The 20,816-nt window shown below is 44.9% G+C and overlaps 2 protein-coding genes across 11 annotated transcripts in view; one reads left to right on the top strand and one right to left on the bottom strand.

Annotated features, from left to right (window-relative positions):
* The first annotated feature begins 48 nt into the window (after positions 1 to 48).
* On the top strand, positions 49 to 15,106 carry COQ10A (coenzyme Q10A). Of its 8 annotated transcripts, XM_070621653.1 has the most exons (6): positions 49 to 567; positions 4,705 to 5,222; positions 5,779 to 5,925; positions 6,702 to 6,894; positions 7,124 to 7,225; positions 7,529 to 8,352. In XM_070621653.1, the coding sequence occupies exons 2-6, from the start codon at positions 5,110 to 5,112 to the stop codon at positions 7,694 to 7,696; spliced, it is 723 nt and encodes a 240-aa protein (XP_070477754.1). In that variant the 5' UTR covers positions 49 to 567; positions 4,705 to 5,109; the 3' UTR covers positions 7,697 to 8,352. The 8 variants fall into 8 exon arrangements, with proteins under 8 accessions (XP_070477754.1, XP_070477757.1, XP_070477760.1 ...); XM_070621656.1 differs by lacking the exon at positions 4,705 to 5,222 and having other exon boundaries at positions 92 to 567; XM_070621659.1 differs by lacking the exon at positions 4,705 to 5,222 and having other exon boundaries at positions 97 to 567; positions 6,672 to 6,894.
* Positions 9,069 to 20,816, bottom strand: part of CS (citrate synthase) — a 25,736-nt gene continuing 13,988 nt past the window's right edge. For all 3 annotated transcript variants that reach the window (XM_070621651.1, XM_008530127.2, XM_070621650.1), the window contains exons 3-11: positions 20,387 to 20,494; positions 18,865 to 18,930; positions 18,395 to 18,526; positions 17,950 to 18,138; positions 12,307 to 12,506; positions 11,607 to 11,736; positions 11,378 to 11,479; positions 10,962 to 11,171; positions 9,069 to 10,647 (exon numbers count right to left, since the gene is read on the bottom strand). In XM_070621651.1, the coding sequence (XP_070477752.1) occupies positions 10,477 to 10,647; positions 10,962 to 11,171; positions 11,378 to 11,479; positions 11,607 to 11,736; positions 12,307 to 12,506; positions 17,950 to 18,138; positions 18,395 to 18,526; positions 18,865 to 18,930; positions 20,387 to 20,389 (1,203 nt within the window). In that variant the 5' untranslated portion in view covers positions 20,390 to 20,494 and the 3' untranslated portion in view covers positions 9,069 to 10,476. The remainder of the gene's footprint in view (positions 10,648 to 10,961; positions 11,172 to 11,377; positions 11,480 to 11,606; positions 11,737 to 12,306; positions 12,507 to 17,949; positions 18,139 to 18,394; positions 18,527 to 18,864; positions 18,931 to 20,386; positions 20,495 to 20,816) is intronic.

A 20,816-nucleotide genomic window follows, 5' to 3' on the forward strand; every position in this document is an offset into this window, starting at 1 on the left:
GAGCGGGAGCCCGCAGCGCTCCCTGGCGGCCGTCCTGGGCCCGGCCGCAGGGCGCTCGCCGCGCAGACGGCCCCGGGCTGCGGCGCCCTCTGCCCCGCCCCGGCCGCCGGAGCAGACCCGGCGCCCGCGCCGCGCGCTGGTGCCCGGGTCCCCAGGCCGGCCACGCCGGGCTCTCGGCTCCAGTCGGGCGGCCCGGGGCGGCCCCACAAGACCCTAGCGGCCACTCGGGCCTTGGTCCTGCGGTGCCTCCCCACCTGAGGACCGAACGGCCGGCCAGATGGCATTCCGCCCACAGTGCCTCCGCCGGAGCCAGCTCCTCCCGTCGGCGATTCCACACCCCAAATCCCCCACCGGGTGAAGCAGGGGCGTGGAGATCTGCGGGCTGCGTATGGCAAAGCCCCAGAGGGAGGGAAGGCGCCTATCTCCACTGGCGGTGACACGAGTTGGGTCAAAAGGCAATAGCAGGAGTGCTCCAACTGCAGAGAGAAATCCCAAGAAGGACTCTCCAGCAGCAGAAAAACCCCAGAAAGAGGCTAGGACAGCTGGCACCTGAAGAAGGTCTCCCAGGTCAGCAGAAGGGGCGTTTTTCCACTCTCTAATTACTCCATTGCCTGGTTAAGGTGGTTGGGTGGCTACCCTTTAAAAGGCTCAACGGTTTCTTCCCAGAAAAGGGTGAGGGTGCTTCCCCTCCTCCATTGAAGAGGCCAGAGAGCAGCCAATCAGGCAAGATCTGGATGGAGGTCATCCCAGGCCAGGTAGGCGAAAAGAGGGAAGAAAAGTGGATATTGAAAAATCGGTACAATTTTTAGAAGGTAATTCAGGGTCCTGTTCAGACCTCAGTAACTCAATATGTGTTCTAAGAAGGGAACACATTTAGGAAGAAGTGTAGGGTGTTGACCCCCCCCACCCCCCGTGAAGGCATATAAAAGATCTTCCTCGCTCTCCAACAATCTATGCCCCTCATTGCCTTCAATATCTTGATTCCCACTGGCAAGATGCACAAGACACTGGTACCAGTGCTTTTTCCTGGAGAGAGAAACTGGGGAACAGGGAATGAGGATTGAGAGGGAAATTTACCTGTCACTATATACGTTTAATAACTTTTTGAATTTTGACCACACTGAAAATAAAATTTACAATATCACTTAAGACTTACATCTTCCAGGAAGTCTTCCCTGGTTAACAGGTTCTTTCCCTTTTGTGAGGTCTCCTTAACACTGTGTTTATGTAATGCTTAATTTACACACTCGTAGTCAGGTTTAAATTGCACACTTTTGTTGTTCATTTCACCTTACATCTTTGACATGCAAATGTCCAACATTTCATAAGGGACTTTAACTTCCTTGTTAACCAGAGTCTTCCAATACAGGACTGTACATTGTTTTGGGGTTTTTTTCTTTGTAAAAAGGATTTTGAGCTCTCTGAAGGCAAGGGTAGACATTAAATTATTCTTTCTAGCTCTAGCAGAGCAGCACATGGGAACAGGAACTTAATATTTGATGATGATGATGAAGATGAGGCTGAAGAAGTAGAAACTAAAGGTAGCTGGGGATCAGATGGCTGTGGGTGTTCAGACATGTTGATTTGCCTATTGGATATGATGGACCTTCCAGGAAGGGCTAAGCTAGGATATGACCCAGAGGATGGGGAGGAGGGGACTATGTGGCCTCCATTGCCCGAAATAGCTCTTGGTAACCTGAGGAATTGGAGTCAGGGGTTGAGCTGGGGTCACGTGCCTGGTTCTGGCGTGGGAGTGGAGGTGAACATGGGAGGTTGCCAACCGGGTTCTCTGGGCGGCTGGAAGAGGAGGAAGGGCTAGAAAAGTTATTTTTAATATTATTCAGAGCACAGAAAGAGGATTTCCCAGTAGGGAAAAAGAGGATATGATATAGGTAACACAGATACTTCCAGGGCTCAGGGAGATGCACAGAGTCAGGGAGGAGAAGGCCGGAAGTGGTGGCAAAGTCCTCTTATGCAGACAGTCCTTCTGGATTCAACTGCTGAATTCATATCTGGGTAACTCTGGGCACATGTCTGTCTGTCTTTAAGCCTCAGTTTTGGAGCTGGCCTGGTGGTGCAGCAGTTAAGTTGGCACATTCCGCTTCAGCTGCCCAGGGTTCCCCGGTTTCGATCCTGGGTGTGGACCTATACACTGCTTGTCAAGCCATGCTGTGGCAGGTGTCCCACATATAAAGTAGAGGAAGTTGGGCACAGATGTGAGCTCAGGGCTAATCTTCCTCAAAAAAAAAAAGCCTCAGTTTTCTTTTTTTTTTTAAGGTTTTATTTTTCCTTTTTCTCGAAACCCCCCTGGTACATAATTGTGTATTTTCAGTTGTGGGTCCTTCCAGTTGCAGCATGTGGGATGCCACCTCAGCATGGCTTGACGAGCAGTGCCATGTCTGCTTCCAGGATTCAAACCAGTGAATCCCTGGGCCGCAGAAGCAGAGTGCGCAAACTTAGCCACTCAGCCATGGGGCCGGCCCCAAGCCTCAGTTTTCATTCTTCTAACAAATGTTGATTGAAGACCTGGTTTGGAGGTAGAAACTTATAAGTAATGGTGTCTATTTTTGTAGAGCTTATAACTTAATAGAAGAGCATACATATATATATATATGCACATGAAACAAGTAAAGAATATAGGATACACGCTACTTTACATGACATTATGTGTTCAGAGTAATCTTGAAGGATGGGTTCAGTCAAGACAGTCTTCCTGGAGGAGGTGAGTTTTGAGTCAATACTTGAAGGCAGTTATTGATGTAGAATGACAGGGAAATGGCAGGAAATTGGTTGTTTCAAATACAGGGAATGAGCTAGGGAAAGTTTAAATGGCGGTAATTAGCTAATCTAATTAGTAGGGGGACAACAAGCAAATTGGCTTGGCAGGTCTATTGTACCTTGGGAATTCTGCAGTAGTTAACTCGGTTAAGGCACAGTGTTAATGAGGTCACAGTTCAACCATGTATCCCAGTTAATTTCTGTCTTTTATCCAGCCAGATCCTTACTCCTCACGCTAAGCAGCTGTCTCACATGTGTAAGCCCTTAGTCAGAGGGAGTGAGGCTGGACAGGAGAATGGAGTTGGGAAGAGTGAACCTGTCCCTCAAGGTCACATGCCCATCTGAGAGTGGCTCCAGATTATCATCTTTGAACTGGAAGGAGATACTGTATCCTGGGGGTGGGGGTGCAGGTGCTGAGGGAAAAAGGAGAAATGTTAGGAGAGAAAAAGAAGGGAGATCGTTCCCCAACTTGGGGCTTCTTGTATATAAAATATGAATATAAAATAAGGATGAAAATGCCTTCTTTACCAAATGTTAGATGTAAGTCAGATTTCAAGGGAAGGCTCCTACTCCTTGAAGTCCAGATAAAATGGGCTCAAACTTTAAATCAATCCGTATCCAGTGGAAGTCTCAAAATGAATGGCAATCTTAAGGGGGAGTTGGAAGATTTATATTTGTTTCCAGGCCCCTGTTTCTGGGCAAGATGTCTCTCTTTCACACCTATTAAAAGGCAACACAGGGGCCGGCTCCGTAGCTGAGTGGTTAAGTTTGCGCGCTCCGCTGTGGTGGCCCAGGGTTTCGCTGGTTCGGATCCTGGGCGCGGACATTGCACTGCTCCTGAGGCCACGCTGAGGCAGCATCCCACTGCCACAACTAGAAGGACCCACAACTAAGATATATAACTATGTATAGGGGTGGTTTGGGGAGATAAAGTAGAAAAAAAAAAAGGAAGATTGGCAACAGTTGTTAGCTCAGGTGCCAATCTTTAAAAAAAAAGCAACCCAGTCTTTAATTATTTTATCCCCCACCCTCACCCACACCACCCTACACAAAGCTTTCCTGAATGTGGACAGCTTGACTACAGACTTAGAAAGAAAGTAGAGGAGGGGCTGGCACTGCAATGGCATAAACATCTTTAAATGCAACAGCAGGCACCACCATTCTTCAAATGCCCTTCCTCTACTCCGTAGTGGGAGAATTTCAATGGCTCTTGTACCTACCTAGGTCCAGTCTCTCCCTAATTGTTGATTCCTCTCTCCTTTCTCTTTTTTTTTCTTTTCTTCTCTCCACTTTTGTAGAGAGTGATTTTTTTCTCCTTTTATCATGATGGAAAGCAGTATAGTGACATTGCATTGCCTGGCTTCCTGCCCAGGAGGTCTCACCCTTCGTCAAGTGCACACTATTTCAAAGATGGTTCCCTTCCCTAGAAGTATGTCTGGTTCTTCCCACCCCAACTTCTTTCTAGAAATATTAAAAGAGAAAACTGTGCAAAGTCTTAGCCCAGAGGTTGGAAAGCTAATTTCCTTTCACAGAGATGTAAGTAAAGCACAGCAGTAGGCACCATGGAGGCCACAAAGATGAATAGAACTTCTAACCACTATAAACAAAGGAGAATATGATAAAGGCTCTGAGAGAGGCAAGATGGGCAGAGTTGCCTAGTCGTTAAGCTCGTGCACCACTTTGCTTCAGGGCTGGGGCCTGGCTCCTGGGCTCCCACCTATACCACTTATCTGTCAGTCGTTATGCCGTGGTGGTGCCTCACATACAAAAAGAGGAAGATTGGCAGCGTATGTTAGCTCAGGGCAAATCTTCCTCAGCAAGAAAAAAAAATTTTTTTTTAATGAAAACTCAAAAAAAAAAAAAAAATGATCAGCAGACAGATGCTGTTGATACACCCTCAAAGTCCCCTCTGTGCTTATGCATCAGGTCCGTGACCACAGACTCGCCAAGTACAGTAGTTTGCCTGGTGACCTTGCTCCACCGGTCCACGTCTGCAGCTTCTCAAACACACAGCAGCGCCCTTTCTCGCCACAGGTGTGAAACTACATCTCCCGACAGGCCGCGTGGTCCCCTTCTTTCTCCCTCTCCCCGTCCCGAGCCATGGCAACGGCGTGACGTGGGGGTACTTGGAGCTCCGGGAGCAGCGGTCGCGGCTTCAGTTCTAGCCTACCCTGCTGCCGGGCGGGAGTAGGGCGAGAGGAGCCGCAGCCCCGCGCCGCCGCTGCGCCCGGGGGCCCTGACCCCGCCCGGCTGCCCGTCTCCCGCTTTTCCTCTGGAGTGAGGAGGGCGCAGCGGGAACCCGAGCCCAGAGGGCCAGGGAGGGTCGCGCGCATGGCCTCGGCGGGCGCGCGGCGGCTCCCGGCCGGGACGCGCGCGGCGGCCCAGCGCGGCTGCGGCCTCCCACTCCGCCCTCCGCGACCGCCGCGACCGCCGCGACCAATGAGGTGAGAGGGAGGCGCGGGCGACGGCGCCCGAGGACAAGGGGTCGCCCAGGACCCTAAAGTTCCCCCGTGGAGGGTTGCAATCCTGGGGATGCAGGCGCGGTTGGGGGCGGCAGCGGTCGCACCCTGCGGTCTAATGTAGAGGTTTGCGGAATGCGTTTGCAAGTTATTCGCGAGGACAAGTCCCTGGGGTGGGGACCCAAGCTCTTCTTGCCCCTCACAGGCGCCCTGGCAGCGACGGGCTTGGAGAAGCCCCGGGGACTGTGATGCTCCTGAGTCCTAGCGTTCAGCAGTAGCGTAGCCCCCAATCAAAGGCAACGGGCGCTTCGCACGCTCTCCGCTTTTTCCCCATCTCCTCCCCCGGCACTGTCCTCAGCCGCCCTCGACCTTTCGCACTCGTGACTGCCTGGCCCGGGAGCCTGGCGGGCCGCAGCAGGTGCTGGGGCAAAGCTTGTCTGGACGACCTTCCTCTGGGATGCGCCCGTCTTCCCCTTCACCTGGGAATGGCTGAGGAACACAAAGAATGGTGACGTTGTCTCTCCTTTCCTTTCGGCCTTAGATTTCTGATGTCCTGCAGCCTCCTCTTGCCTCGGGCTGCAAAGGTCTTGGCGGCTGAGGCTGGCTTACCCTCAAGCCGTTCCTTCATGGGCTTTGCCGCCCCCTTCACCAACAAGCGAAAGGCTTACTCTGAGCGTAGGATCATGGGGTGAGCATCCTCCCCTGTCCTCCACATTCCCTTCCCCTCCAAACAAATAACTATGTCCAGGCTAGATTGTAAGAGTAGCAATAGTGGGCAAGATTCACCCCTGGCCATCCCTCTCCCCAGCTATATTACTGATACTTTATCCTGCCCCGTCAGCCTTGCAACCTTAATTTCTCCCTTCTTCTTGGTTGCTGTGCTTGGTTAAGTGAAATGTGACAAGAGTTGGACAGTATAATTAGACAACAGCATATTATTTCTCCGCTGACCTGCTTTTTTATGTATTCTGAGCAGTATTGTAACACTTATTGAGCGCCTGCTACTGTTCACAGTTAGGCTGCTTAGGTATTTTACATATATTTCCTCATTTGACCCTCTCAACAAACCTATGAATCAGGTACTATTATTACCTCTGATTTACACATGAAAAAAATGGAGGCACAGGTAATTTAGCTAACAATTTTACATTGTTAGAAATTTTTAGAGCTGGGATCTGAGTCCTTGTGTGATCACCAGTTCAATCTCTCTAGATGGTCCCTCTTAGGATCAAAATAGATAGTAAAGCCAAAAGCATTCTGTAAACTGCAGAACATAAGGTAACATTAACATCATGGAATTTTGCACGTTTGCTTTTGGGAACTCATTCATCCAGGCTTATTTGGGATCTCTAGTTCCTGGAGGAACATGGTTAGGGGGCAAAGGTATTGGGGGGAGGGTACCTAGGGCAAGGAGGAACCTGACCCAGCTGGCAGTCCCTTGGCCTCTGTGATTCCTTCCCCTAGGTATTCAATGCAGGAGATGTATGAGGTGGTGTCCAATGTCCAGGAGTATCGAGAATTTGTGCCCTGGTGTAAGAAGTCTTTGGTGGTATCCAGCCGCAAAGGTCACCTGAAGGCCCAGTTGGAGGTTGGCTTTCCACCTGTCGTGGAACGTTATACCTCTGCTGTTTCCATGGTCAAACCTCACATGGTCAAGGTGAGGCCTATCCGGGAGGGATGGATCAGTTTTTTTTTGTGTTCTCTAGCATCTTACAGGTTACTTTGGCCTTCCTTGTAATGATTTTATCTCCATGTGTCAAATACTTCCCAAATAAAATATTAGAAGGAAATGAAAATGGCTTTCAGTTCCTTCTTATAGCCTCCTATACCTAGTACAGGTTTTATTTCACTGTAATATTTTTAACTACCTGACTGTCCTATTCTAGGCTGTTTGCACTGATGGCAAGCTCTTCAACCACTTAGAGACCATTTGGCGATTCAGCCCTGGTATTCCTGCCTACCCCCGAACTTGCACTGTGGACTTTTCGGTGAGTCAGGAGGCTGTGTAACACAGGGCTACAACTGGGTGTTGGGGCAGAGCTGAGGTACTGTGACAGTTATTCTTTAAGCACAGCTAATACTTAGCATTTCCCAAGTCAATGACACTTTCCACAGGTCTCAGCTTATACCAAACTTGTACTCTGCTCAGTCCTAAATTAGGGCTTTTGAGGGGAATCTAAAGAACTGGAGGGGGAGGGGAAGAAAAGACACTCAACAGTATCCTTTCATTTGGCCAGGGACTATCCAACACGGTCTTGAAGAGTTTCTGACTGTCTCTTACCCGTTCCCAGATTTCCTTTGAATTTCGTTCTCTGCTGCACTCCAAGCTGGCCACCATGTTTTTTGATGAGGTTGTCAAACAGAATGTTGCTGCCTTCGAGCGCCGGGCAGCCACCAAGTTTGGTCCAGAAACAGCCATCCCCCGTGAACTGATGTTCCATGAGGTGCACCAGGCTTGAGGCAAGGGAGTATTCCCTAGCCTCCCCTCTACTCTCCCTCCCCACCCAATTCTCTTATTTATTTCATTTGGCTCCTGCTCCCAGTCTGAGAGAAGAGTCTATGTTTATGATGCTGTTCTCCCTCTCAATTCCCCAGAAATTGGGCTCTAAGCTGGCTGGAAATGCTGGGGGAAAGGAAAGGCAGGGGTGTGGAAAGGAGACATGCCTAGGAAAGGGTCAGGCTCATCCTGAGAGCCCCACATGCCTGATGCCTGCAGCCTTCTCACACTGAATTATAATCAGGACTGTGTGGTTGTCTCTGGGCCCTGTCAAGGTGCCTTGGTGTCTGACCAGGGGAAGACAGCAACTTTTCTAAGGATTAAAGCAAATTTTCTAAGGAATAAACTGAGCTTTTCCCCCTAACTCAGAGGTACTGGGTAGTCAATAACTTTTGCCTGCTTGAGATGTCTGAGATCTGGCCCAAGCTTGAAATCCATATGACTTCACTTTAAGACTATTTCCATGCTGCCTGGTTGGTGGAGAGCAAGGGGCTTTCTTACCATCAGTGCCACAGGGCAAGGAGAAAACACCAGAGTTGTACTCTTGAGCTGTACCTTATTCTTCTACTTGGCTTGAGTTTTTATAAAATTTCAATAAATTAATTGTGACAGTGTGAATTTGGCTATTTTATATTGTTTCTTGGGGGAATAATGTAGATATAGCAGAGTAGAAGAAAGTCATGGCTTCCTTCCCTAGGGGAGTGAAGGTGCAAGAAGGCCTCTTGGACATAGTGTCCCTGGCTAACTATAGTAGCACATTCTACAAGCCAGGACCTAGTACCCACTCCCTTGCCTATTTATAGACTTTTTCAGAAGGTCAGTTGCAGCAGGAGTCTCAGGACAGAATAATCTGGTCTCAGACCTCCCATATAAGTGATGCCCTCAGGACCACCTCTTATTTTGGGGGCCTCCTTAAGGGAGGCTGCAAAGAACAGGTGTTCCAGAGCACCGGAGCCCCCTAGTGGCTCAGGTCTGGACTCAGAGTCCTCCCCTATTTGTCCTTGGTTTAGTTTCTTCCTTTCACCAGTGGGCTGGACCAGTTTCCCTGGATTACTCACATAAGCAGTTGTGAGGTCTCAGCTATCATCCTTGAGCATTCTATCTTTCAACAAAATTAAGAAGGATGGGGGACTAAAGAGCAAGGACTTATAACCTTGAGGAGAGGTTTCCCTTTGGAAATCTCACAGGGATCCTGTCTTCTGATTAGGGTAAATGAATGCCAACCAGCCTAAAGATAAAGGATGCACAGGATAACTTATAACCCACTAAGTCCAGAATCTTTAGCTGGATTCTTTATCTCATTTTTCCAGGCTTTATTTAATAGCAGGCTTAAACATTGTTAATAAAAACATTTATTTTGCATTTTATACAGAAGAACCTGAAGTCTGCATCATGACTTGACAGTTACCCAGGGGTTTACAGTGTGTCCATCTCAATAGTGTGGTTTTGGGGATTAGGGATCCACACAAACACAGGCAGGAGTTGCAAGGGAGGAAGGGGGCACAGCAGGAGTGTATTTCAATCCTTTCTCAAAGAAAAGGCAGTAGAGCATTCTGAGTTACTGAAAACCTGTGCAAATGGGGCTTCTAAAACAAAAACTGTACTGAGAGCTCCTGGGGAAGGGGAGGGCAAAAGGACCTTGATAAATAAAGGGATATTTTCCCGTGGCCGGGGATGAAGAGGCCTACTATTTTTAATGCCCTCAGCCCCAGGACCTGATATTCAAAGGAGATCATTTCCAATCTTACATCATTTCCCTGCTCAGAATGAGGTGCTAGTAACCCTGAGACCAGACCATGAAGATATCATGCTGGTCATTCCTAAGTCCCTTATTCTATGGCCCACAGCACATTAAAATAAAGGGGTGGGGGGAAGTCAGGGGGTAGTGGCTTGTATTCTGAGGAAGTAAAAAGATGAGTTCATATTAAGCACTGATAAAGCCAAATGACTGGGAAAGACCACAGATCAGATAGTGGTTATATACAACCTGCTGAAAGAGGTCTCTACTAGGGACCAAAAGGGGAAGGTCCAGTGCATCCTCAGCTTGAGGTGCAGCAGGTATGGAAAATCTGGAAGGAGGTGAGTATTAAAGTAGGAGGGAAGAGAACACTCCCAGATCTTAATTTTCATGGGATAATTTAAAGAGAAATAAAAAACACTAGGTGCCAGTCACAACAAATGCCATGGCCTTTTTGGTCACCTGATAGCATAAAAAAATGCCAAAGCATGTCCAGCTAACCAGTAGGTCTTGCTAGGAAGTGCCTGTGTGCATGGGAGAGGGCAATGGGGCTCAGTACAGCCGACAATCCAACATGATTCCTATGGAAATAGAAGGGGCAGAGTCCTGGTTTGCTGGCCCATTGAGGGCTGGGCAGAGTAGAACCAAAAGCTCTGAAGTAACTGAAGATTCTCTGCAAGCAGCTTTGACCCAGGGAAAGAGGAGCCAGATTCTTACTCTAGAGATGGCAGGGGGGCCAAACCTAACCCATACCACATGCATTAGTCCTGGTCATCCTCAGTTGATGGGCAGTTGATACCAGGCAGGGGAAAGGTGCTGGTTAGGGAAGAAGGGTCACTTTTCATCTTTTAAAGTCTTAATTTATATTTTAACCTCAAACTTATTATCAGTGCCTCAGATACAGTTTAATCTTAAGTCTTTAAAAGCCCCTGAAACAAAACAAAAGTGTACATTTTTTAAGCTCCCTTACTTTCTGGTAGTTAGTTTCCCCCCAGTCTCCAGTTTTACCCTGACTTAGAGTCCACAAACTTCATCAGACCATCTGTACTCATGGACTTGGGCCTCTCTAGAGGGAAGCCTAGGGCTCGGCTCCAGATGAGCTGTGCTAGTACACCCAGTGCCCGCGACACCCCAAACAGCACTGTGTAGTAATTCATCTCCGTCATGCCGTAGTACTATAAGGTAAAAGAGAAAAAAGTTTTGTTAAAGGCCCAGAGGTAGTAGCATGTACAAGTTCAGGGTGATAGAAACCTTAATCCAGTCGGTCTTAAATAGAAATGACACTGGGAAAAGTATAGCAATTGGGATTCGGAAAAGAGAGCACCCTCTTCCTCCTGCCCGCGCCTCCCCCGACCATAGGCAACTTTATCAAAAGAGTAAGGAAGGAGGCATAAGAGTCCTGCTCTGACTAGTGGGTTGATTCTGTGCATGGCAGAGAACAGTAGGGTTTGGTACAAACTAGAGGGAAAGCAGGGAAGGGAGGACTTACCTGGAGCAGCACCCCACTGTGAGCATCTACATTGGGCCAAGGATTCTTGGCCTTGCCCTGCTCTAGGAGGACATTGGGCACAATTTTGTAAAGCTGAGCAACCAGCTTAAACATGGGGTCATGAGGCAGGTGTTTCAGAGCAAACTCTCTCTGACAGGTATATCGTGGATCAGTCTTCCTTAGTACTGCATGGCCATAGCCTGGGACAACCTGCAAAGAGTGAAGGGAAAAAAGCCAGTTGTATTTTCAGGTAGAAATTCTTGTCTTTCTAAATTCTTCCGGGTAGACAATGGAGGGAAAAAAAATATCTCCTTCTCTAATTTAGGGACCGCTCTCATTCTTTTTTCCCCTAATTCTTCCAAATTGCAGAACTTGGGTCTTGCCTTCTTCCCTAGTTGCTACGCATCTCTGCTTACCCGTCCTGAGTTTAGTGTGTTCCAGATGTAGTCTCGTAATTTCTCATCTGACACATCTTTGCCAACTTCCTTCTGTAGCTGTGTCAGCCAAACAAGCACTTCCTACGGGTAAGGTTTGGGGAATAAAAGAGTGTCAATGCATATGCCAGGATTCTCGAGAACACCAAGTTCAGAAACAAAGCATGGGAGTAAGAAAAACATGGAGCAGGAAAAGAAAAAGAAGTCTTACCTGATTTGCCAGCCCATGGAGGGGCCCTGCCAGCCCATTCATGGCTGCTGCAAAGGACAAGTAGGGATCCGAAAGGGCACTGCCCACCAAGTGGCTGGTATGGGCACTTACGTTGCCACCCTCATGGTCACTGTGTAGAAGTAAGAAAGGAGAATCAAGGCCAAGAGGAAGACGAGAAAAAAGGGGCAGATTATGGAAATACAGACCTTGCTGTTCTCTTATTTGTCACATACTAGTCTAGTTATTGGCTCACACCAGCCTATAGCCAGTCAGTTATACATAAGTTCTTGTAAGAGATGTCCCAATTTTATTAACAGCCTTTGTTCACTAATCTACAGAGCTGGAGAGGTTACTGGTTGATGACGCCTGTTTGCCAAGCTCCCTGACTCATTCCAGCTTTCATAGCAATGGCCAGAAGAGGGAGCTCCTGGAAAGCGGAAGAACCACCTAATGTGAACAGCTGGTACCTTTTCCCAGTTGGAAGCACTATTTTGTTATTAGCATGGTTATGGTGATTTTCCTAGATCTCTTGACCTTCTTTACTACACCCCTTTCTTGCCTTGTATCATCCCTTATGCTGTTTTTTCATCTCCTTACTGCCTACTGCCTATTCCCAGAATATGAGAATGTTAAGGAGCTTTTCTTAAAGTTTCCCACCAATCCAGGCAACTGGTGGCTATGGTTGCTGGGTCTAGCTCACCTGTGGATGGTGAGGTACAAGCGCATGAGCTCGGTGAACTGAGCCTCAGTATAGCCTAACATGTTGGTGAAATTGTGGGACCAGTCCAGCTTAGAATCAATGGCCCCAATACTGCTGCCTTCCCGGTAGAGATTCCGGTAGATCTTTGCTGCAACACAAGGCAGCTTTGCAATCAGATCCATACAGTCTTCATAAATCAACTGATGGGGAGAAGAGGCAAATGGAGAAAAAAAAAGAAAAGGAATTATCAACAAAGAAGAATTAGGCAGGAATACCATTTATCCTCCACGGATTGAGCTATTTGAGTTGATGATAATATGTTGGGTGGTTATATATGGAGTATAACAACAAGAACCATTTAACTGAATAGCTGTTATGACCCAGGCACTGCGCTGAGTGATTTACACATACTATCTCATGCACATTAAAGCTTATTCCCAATTTTTACCACTCTACAAAGTATACACTGCCCTCTTTTTTGCAGATGAGGGAAGTGAAGTTCAGAGCATTCAGCTAAATGCCAGAGTCAGATTTTGAACCCTTATATATTTAATCATGATCTTTCCTACCACATGACTTTGTACTCAACGAATGTGCTAAGACACTAGGTTTCAATAATTCTATATTCCACCTTTTAAAGAAAATTCACCATATGTGCCAAAGGTCAAACAGTGGCATTCAATTGTTAGTTAATAACAAAAGCTTCCATTTTTTAAGCACTTACTATATAACAGGTACTATGCTAGATATGTTATTTGCACTTTTTTCCTTTTCTTACAACAATCCTGTAAGGTAACATATCCTTTATTTTACAAATGAAGAAACTGGGGCTTGGTCAGGTTCAGTAGCTTGTACAAGGTTATCTACTCAGCTAATAAGTATCATCTAGCTTAAACAAGTAGTAACTCATGGCCACTCCTGTTTCATCTATATCCTTACTTTCCCCTCTCATCTCCCAAATTATTTTGAGTAATCCCAGATACCATATATTTCAACATGTAAATATTTTAAGCATGTGCCTCTAAAAGATAAATGTCCTTCATAAACAAAATCACAAACCATTATCCCACTGAAAAAAAATTTAACAAATCCTCAATATCATTAAATATCTACTCAGTATACAAAGCCCCCCTCCACCTCATTTGTTTGATTCAGGACTGAAAATAAGCCACAGTGCAATTGTCTGAGATGTCTCTAACGTCTTTTTTATTCAATTTAAGTTGCTTCTTATGCTCTCCATTTTTTACTTTGCAACTTATTTGTGGAAAATCAGATCATTTGTTCTGTAGAATTTCCCACAGTTTAGATTTTGCTGGTTATCTACCTGTGATATCATTTAATATGTTCCTCTGTCCACTGTATTTCCTACAAGCTGATCATTAGATCTAGAGGCTTGAACAGATTCAAATTCAATTTTTTTAGCAAGATTATTTGATAAATAGCAAGCACTGTGTTCATTTATTAAGAGAAACATAATATCTGGTTGTCTTTTTGTGATGGTAATACCTTGCTCAACTTTTACATCTCAATTTTATCTTCACAAAGGGATTTTAAGTTCCTAAATTTATGGAAGGGACAGGGTTTTAGTGGGGTTTTTAAATAATAACTTAAATACTTGCTCACTGATATTACATAGTGCTGTCCTATCAAGCTAACTGGCCAAATGTTCCTGCAGGAAGTCACGAGGTTTCAGTAGTTCTGCTGGAACAAAGAGCAAAATCTATACCCCTAATGAAGTCATTGATTACTTAAGTACTCAGCGAATTTTGTCAATGCCACCAGGATTCAATGAAAATACTGACAAAATTAAAAAGCTACTTGAAGCAAGAAATACTTAGCCAAGACTTGCAAATTCTCAGACTATTTACATGATAATCATACTATTAACTATACCTCCTTGCAGATTCACATACCCTAAGGAAGTAGGTTACTTGCAAAAGCCTACATCAAGGATATGCAGTCCTAAGGGACCTGGATTCATTAGCAGAATGCCAAGAACAGGAGCCCAGGCTAGGCAAACTGGTGTCTGTGGAGTATATACTAACTTTCAAAATCATTTGGAAATTATGAATGGCCACATCATAAAGAAACTACAAAAAGGAGACTGTTTCAACTCCTACCACTGAGGATGAAGTTCATAAAGCAACAACTATCAGACCAGGTATGACAGTGTGGGATCCTTACCTTCCTTTTTGTAGTGGTCAATGCTATAGTCAAGAAGAGATTAAAAAAATCAAAACCAAAAACTGACAGAGAACTCCTATTTCTTTAATAAGCTAAGACTCAGGTGCTATTAGATACTGGTACCAACTCATTCTTCATCTATAAAGGCTTGGAAAAAAGACATTAAGACATGCCACCATCACAGCTGTCTGTAATAAAAGTAACAAAACTGACCGTAATCAACACTGTGAGCCAGCATCTCTATTGCTAGTAAAATTCTGGCCAAGTATTTAATTATCCATTATTATTAAGAAGACAGCCAGTATTACTGGTGAAAAGACCTTAGAGTGAAGCAAACTCAAGTCTGAATCTGGTCCCTACCACTTACTAACTGCATGACCTTGGGCAAGCTACTTAATTTTTTTAATCCTCAGTTTTCCTGTTTGGTAAAATGGGAATAAATAACATCTAACTCATAGGGTTGTTCTGAGGATTAAATCAGATAATGAATACAAAGCATGTAATATTAAGCACATTTTCAAGAGTTAAGTGTTGAGATGATGATTTTATTATAAACAGCTTCAAAACCTACATGTACTGTGTATAGGCCTTATTAAAGGTGGCATTACTAGCAAAACGTGATCTGTCAGCTACTTCTCAAAGTTTACTCAATTCAACAACATCTTAAGGCTACTTCACAATTAAACAGCAGGTTGCATCGTAGTAATCTCCCAGTTATGAGTGAAGTTAAGTCAATCAGAAGGAGATCTAACTCTTTCAACTCAAGAGATGATACTATTTATCTAAAGTCATGTAAACTGTTATGGAAGAAATGCTGTAGGCAGAAGATCATCCTCTTGAGGTATATGTAGAAAAACAGTATGAACGGATGATTCTAGTAAAGACTTAGATCACATATAAACTTCTTAACATTAAATTTTTTAAACAGAAATAACCAGCTGAATGCTGTTATGTAATTCTTAAGTAGCCCATAGTCACATTAATCACATTAAGAGAAGTGAACTGAAATAGCATGTGTGATCTTTGAGAAAGTTACAAGATGTGGTAACAAAAGAGCATCAAGCTCCACCAAACTAAAGCAGTTATTGGTGCTAATTTTTATGCAGTGTGAACTTATTAGACATAAATCCTAAGGCTGACAAATACATCTCACATAGAGATGATGGCAGAACAATCAGTCAATGGCTGTACACTGAAACGGAGGCAACTGCAAGTAGAAGAGTACAAGATTCATTTTAGTGATTCAATGAAGGACAGTGTGGAGCAATGCAGCATGTTTGGATGGCTGGGAAATATCTCACAGGCATCTCTTGTAAAGTATGAAGAAGCTGTTTTCTCCCCCCTCATGACAGTCAAGACAACAGCATTGTAAGTAGTAACAAGCACTTCTGAGTGGTCAATTTCTAAAAGACAAGTTTTAAAGATTTTATTTTTCCTTTTTCTCCCCAAAGCCCCTTGGTACACAGTTCTATATTTTTAGTAGTGGGTCCTTCTAGTTGTGGCATGTGGGATGTTGCCTCAGCATGGTTTGATGAGCGGTGCCATGTCCTCGCCCAGGATCTGAACGAGCGAAACCCTGGCCACTGAAGCGGAGCGCGCCAACTTAACCACTCGGCCATGGGGCCGGCCCCCATAAAAGACAAGTTTTAAAATAGAAAAACTGGGGCCGGCCTGGTGGTGCAGCAGTTAAGTTCTCACCTTCTGCTTTGGCGGCTGGCGGTTTGCCGGTTCGGATCCTGGGTGCAGACATGGCACCACTTGGCAAGCCATGCTGTGGTAGGCATCTCACATGTAAAGTGGAGGAAGATGGGCATGGATGTTAGCTCAGGGGCAGTGTTCCTCAGTAAAAGGGGGAGGATTGGCAGCAGATGTTAGCTCAAGGCTAACATCTTTTTCTTCCTCAAAAAGGAAAAAAAAGAAGAGGAAGATTGGCAACAGATGTTAGCTGAAGGCCAATCTTCCTCACTTAAAGTAGAACTGTTGTTCTTTTTTTTTTATATAAGATTTTATTTTTCCTTTTTCTCCCCAAAACCCCCTGGTACATAGTTGTATATTTTTAGTTGTGGGTCCTTCTAGCTGTGGCATGTGGGATGTTGCCTCAGCATGGCTTGATGAGTGGTGCCATGTCCGTGCCCAGAATCCGAACTGGCGAAACCCCGGGCCGCCAAAGCGGAGCGTGCGAACCCAACCAACTTGGCCACAGGGCCAGCCCCAGAACTGTTGTTCTTGATCTAACCTTTCCTGTTATGGTAACCCACAGAGATATCAGTTACTTGAATGCATTTAAAAAGAAAATGAAAAGCAATAGATTCAGGTTTTAGGATCTTCTGAGCCTGCTGATGTGAGGCTTTATAAATGCTTCAAGTGCTTGTGAATGTGTATATTTGAATCATTTCTCTATCTTCCTCCTCAATGCTAACCAGACTAATATTAATGGCAAACTCTCCTTTCCTTTTTTTTCCCCTAACAACAAACACAATTCTCTACACACAGTTGGCATTGAATAAATATTGACCAACCAAATGAAGCAGGATTTGCCAAAATCCCAAGGGTATTTCATCAGACCAGTGGGTCACGCTAGTCTGTGCCTTGCATCATAGTGAACTCTTTGGGGGCCTTCTCCTGGTCAAAAATCACTTAGTGTAACTGCTTTGCAAAAAGCAACTTTTCTCTTCTTATACTACCTGTCTTGAATAAGAAACAAAAGAAAATGAGATGCCCTCCTGTAAAATTAGCCCGATAACTTGTACTTTACCCAGTGTTTGTGAGTATGTGGAGTATTAGAGAGGACGGAAGGAATTATGCACTGTGCACTGGGACAAGCCACAACAGTCTCTCATATTCCAACCACAGAGTTGAGCCTATTAAGGTCACATTTCATTTTAAGAAAATAAAGCTCAATTGTTTTTAGATTCTACTTCCAGGATACTAACCACCCTTCCATTCCAGATAGGTTTCTTGAATGGGCTAGTCCAGAACTGTAGCTGACTGGCATTAGTCCTCCTAGATTCTAGAGTTGCCTTAGCTGCCATTCACCCAACTTCTTAAGGTTCTCCTTATATGAAGAAGAAGAGGAGAAGGGACCCTTTGGGGCTAGAGTGAGACTATTCTGTGAAATCTTCCTAAGGGACCCTGCAGTTAACTCACATCCTTTTCAATGTTCTAACAGCCCTGTGTACATATCTCTATTATAGCAAGATTACTGAATTGTAGTTTCTTTTTTACACGTACATCACCCTAACCAAACCAATAACCTTAGTGATAGAAAGAATGCTTCATTTATCTTTGTAATCTCAACAACTGACAAAAAGCAAGCCTACAATAAAAATTTGTTAAATAAGTTTCTGGCATAACTCAGAAAAGTAATTTTACTAAAGATTCCACATTTCTTTTTCTTCCTTCAGTCTTAAGTGCTTTAAATCTCCAAGACATATCAATCACCACAACAAAACTTCCTACCTCCCAGTACTTGGCTCGGTTGATACCCTGTGCATATGCTCGGGCAAAGTTACTTTCACTGTTGAGGGCTGTAACGGCTGCACTGAGCTGAGACATGGGGTGTAGATTGGTGGGAAAGTTGTCCAGCATGGTGACCACGTGGGAAGGCAGAGCTGCCCTCTTTGCCCATTCTTTTGAGAGCCAAGATACCTGTGGAAAGGGAGACACTGCTAAGAACACTAGGCAAGGAAAAAGAAGAGAAATAAAAAGACAGTGATATCTGAGTAAAGAAAATGCAAGAGAATTCAACCCCATCCACTTAGACAGCAGAACTCTGCTCTGATTCCTTGCCCTGACTGCACATCTCTATAAACTGCCCCCCACAGCCAGGTCAGGATTAAGTGTCTGAGATTAGAGAACGTCCTTCTCATTACCCTCCTTCTTTGCCTAACATCCTCTGCCTTACCTGTTCCTCCTTTGGGATTTGTCCAGTTACCAGCAGCCAAAATAAGCCCTCCGGCAGGGGTTCTTCTCCACCCTTAGCCTTGGGCAGCAGTTTCTGGCATTCAGGGATACTGTAGCCTCGGAAACGGATGCCCTTGAGGAAGAAGAGTAAGAATTACAATATTTAAGTTTACTAGCCTGAAAGTCACATAACTGACTGGTCCCACTCTTATCTTCAAAAAGTTAGAAAAGAACTTTTAAAGCTTAAATCCTAACGTAATTTACTTCTGCACTGTATTTTCAGTTTTACTAGTTGATATATTAAAAAGGTAAACTTGTTCTTCAGTTATTCCATATGTACCTATTTTCCACCTTCCAAAATATGAAGGTACGTGCTTCATTTTGCTCTCCTTACCCTCCCTGGTCTAATCCATGGTGTGCACAATAGTCAGTAAACTCTGATTATTAGTGCTTGACATAATGGTTTCTTACCTCATCAGGGTCAAGAACTGATGTTTCATATACCAATCCCTTCATGCCCCTCATGCCACCATACATCTAAAGAAAAGACGAGAACGCAACCAGTAATCAGAATAATTCAGGCTAGAGTTTGTTAGTGCTTCATGGGATCTGGGAGAGGAAATTTAATCTCTGACTTCCAAGACTTCATTTGGGGGAAGATTTCTGAGGAGCTAAATTTACTATAGAATGGAACTTTTCAAGGAAGACTGGTAAGGTTGGAAATGAAATTTTTAAGTTGATAAATCACTATCTTTAAGATTAAGTTCCTTGGGGCTGGCCCCCGTGGCCGAGTGGTTAAGTTCGCGCGCTCCGCTGCAGGCGGCCCAGTGTTTCGTTGGTTCAAATCCTGGGCATGGACCTGGCACTGCTCATCAAACCACGCTGAGGCAGCGTCCCACATGCCACAACTAGAATGACCCACAACGAAGAATAAGAATATACAACTATGTACCGGGGGGCTTTGGGGAGAAAAAGGAAAAAATAAAATCTTAAAAAAAAAAAAAAAGAAGAAGAAAGATTAAGTTTTTTGAGGCCGGCCCTGTGGCTGCGTGGTTAAGTTCGAACGCTCTGCTTTGGCAGCCCAGGGTTTCGCCACTTGGGATCCTGGGCGCGGATATGGCAGCGCTCATCAGGCCATGCTGAGGCAGCATCCCACATGAACTAGAAGGACCCACAACTAAAATATACAACTATGTACTGGGGGGCTTTGGGGAGAAAAAGAAAAAATAAAATCTTAAAAAAAAAAAAGAAAGATTACTGTTTGCTTTCTTTTCTTACTGTATTTTATTTTTTTCTCCTGCCCACTCTTACGCCCTCATTCCCTACAATAGAATGGGATCTATTACAGGGAACAGAGATAGAGACCAATGGCTAAACACTGCTATGGAATTATCATTCGAGCTGCTCAGACTCTTAGGGCTGAGAAGAAGCCACCCTAAAGCTGTTCCCGAGGCCCTGCTAGAACTATGGTTTAACTGGAGAGTCGACACAGCATCAACTCAGAGACAGAGAGCCCTAGACCCAAAGGCTGACAGGTTAGGAAGAGGAATAGAAACTTCATTCAACCCTCCCATCAGTGAATTAGGTTAGGCTCAACTATTAAATTTGTAGAAAAGAATAGTCTAATTTCTTTTTTTTTTCTTCTTCTCCTCCTCCCCAAAGCCCCCTAGTACATGGTTGTATATTCTAGTTGTAGGTCCTTCTAGTTCTGCTATGTGGGACGCTGCCTCAGCATGGCTTGATGAATGGTGCTAAGTCCTCACCCAGGATCTCAACTGGTGAAACCCTGGGCCACCAAAGCAGATCGCACAAACTTAACCACTTGGCCATGGGGCCTGCCCCCAAGAATAGTCTAATTTCTAGTGAACACCATAAGCTGCAACATTTCCTTGTACGGGACACAATGGTTTCAAATAGTCAGTGAAGAGAAAGAGACTTTTGTTGAAGCACATTACAGGGCTACTTCTTCCAGCCCAAACTCTACAACCCTTACCATGTCCACAGTGATTTGGCCCACCACAGTGTTGCCATGTTGCTGCCTGAAGGTCTTAATTCTGGCCTGCTCCTTAGGTATCAGGTCAGCCAATATGTCTTTCAAATTCTAAAAAGAGAAGTAGAGAGGCTAAGTGATGGTCAAAATGATGATTAGATTTCCTGCAAAGTAGGTATGTTAAGTCTGTTTTTTAGAATTTGGCTTTCTCTATCTGCCAGCGAAGTATGGTCAGCTACTCTGTACAGATGAGGGTAAAAGAATTAGGCAGAGGGAGAGGGGAATGCGGGAGTTATTGTTTAATGGGTACAGATTTTCAATTTGGGAAGATGAAAAAGTTCTGGAAATGGATAGCGGTGATGGTTGCACAATGATGTGAATGTACTTACAGCCACTAAACTATATACTTAAAAATGATTAAAATGGTAAATTT

Source organism: Equus przewalskii, chromosome 5, assembly GCF_037783145.1.
Source record: "Equus przewalskii isolate Varuska chromosome 5, EquPr2, whole genome shotgun sequence".
NCBI classification, from domain to species: domain Eukaryota; kingdom Metazoa; phylum Chordata; class Mammalia; order Perissodactyla; family Equidae; genus Equus; species Equus przewalskii.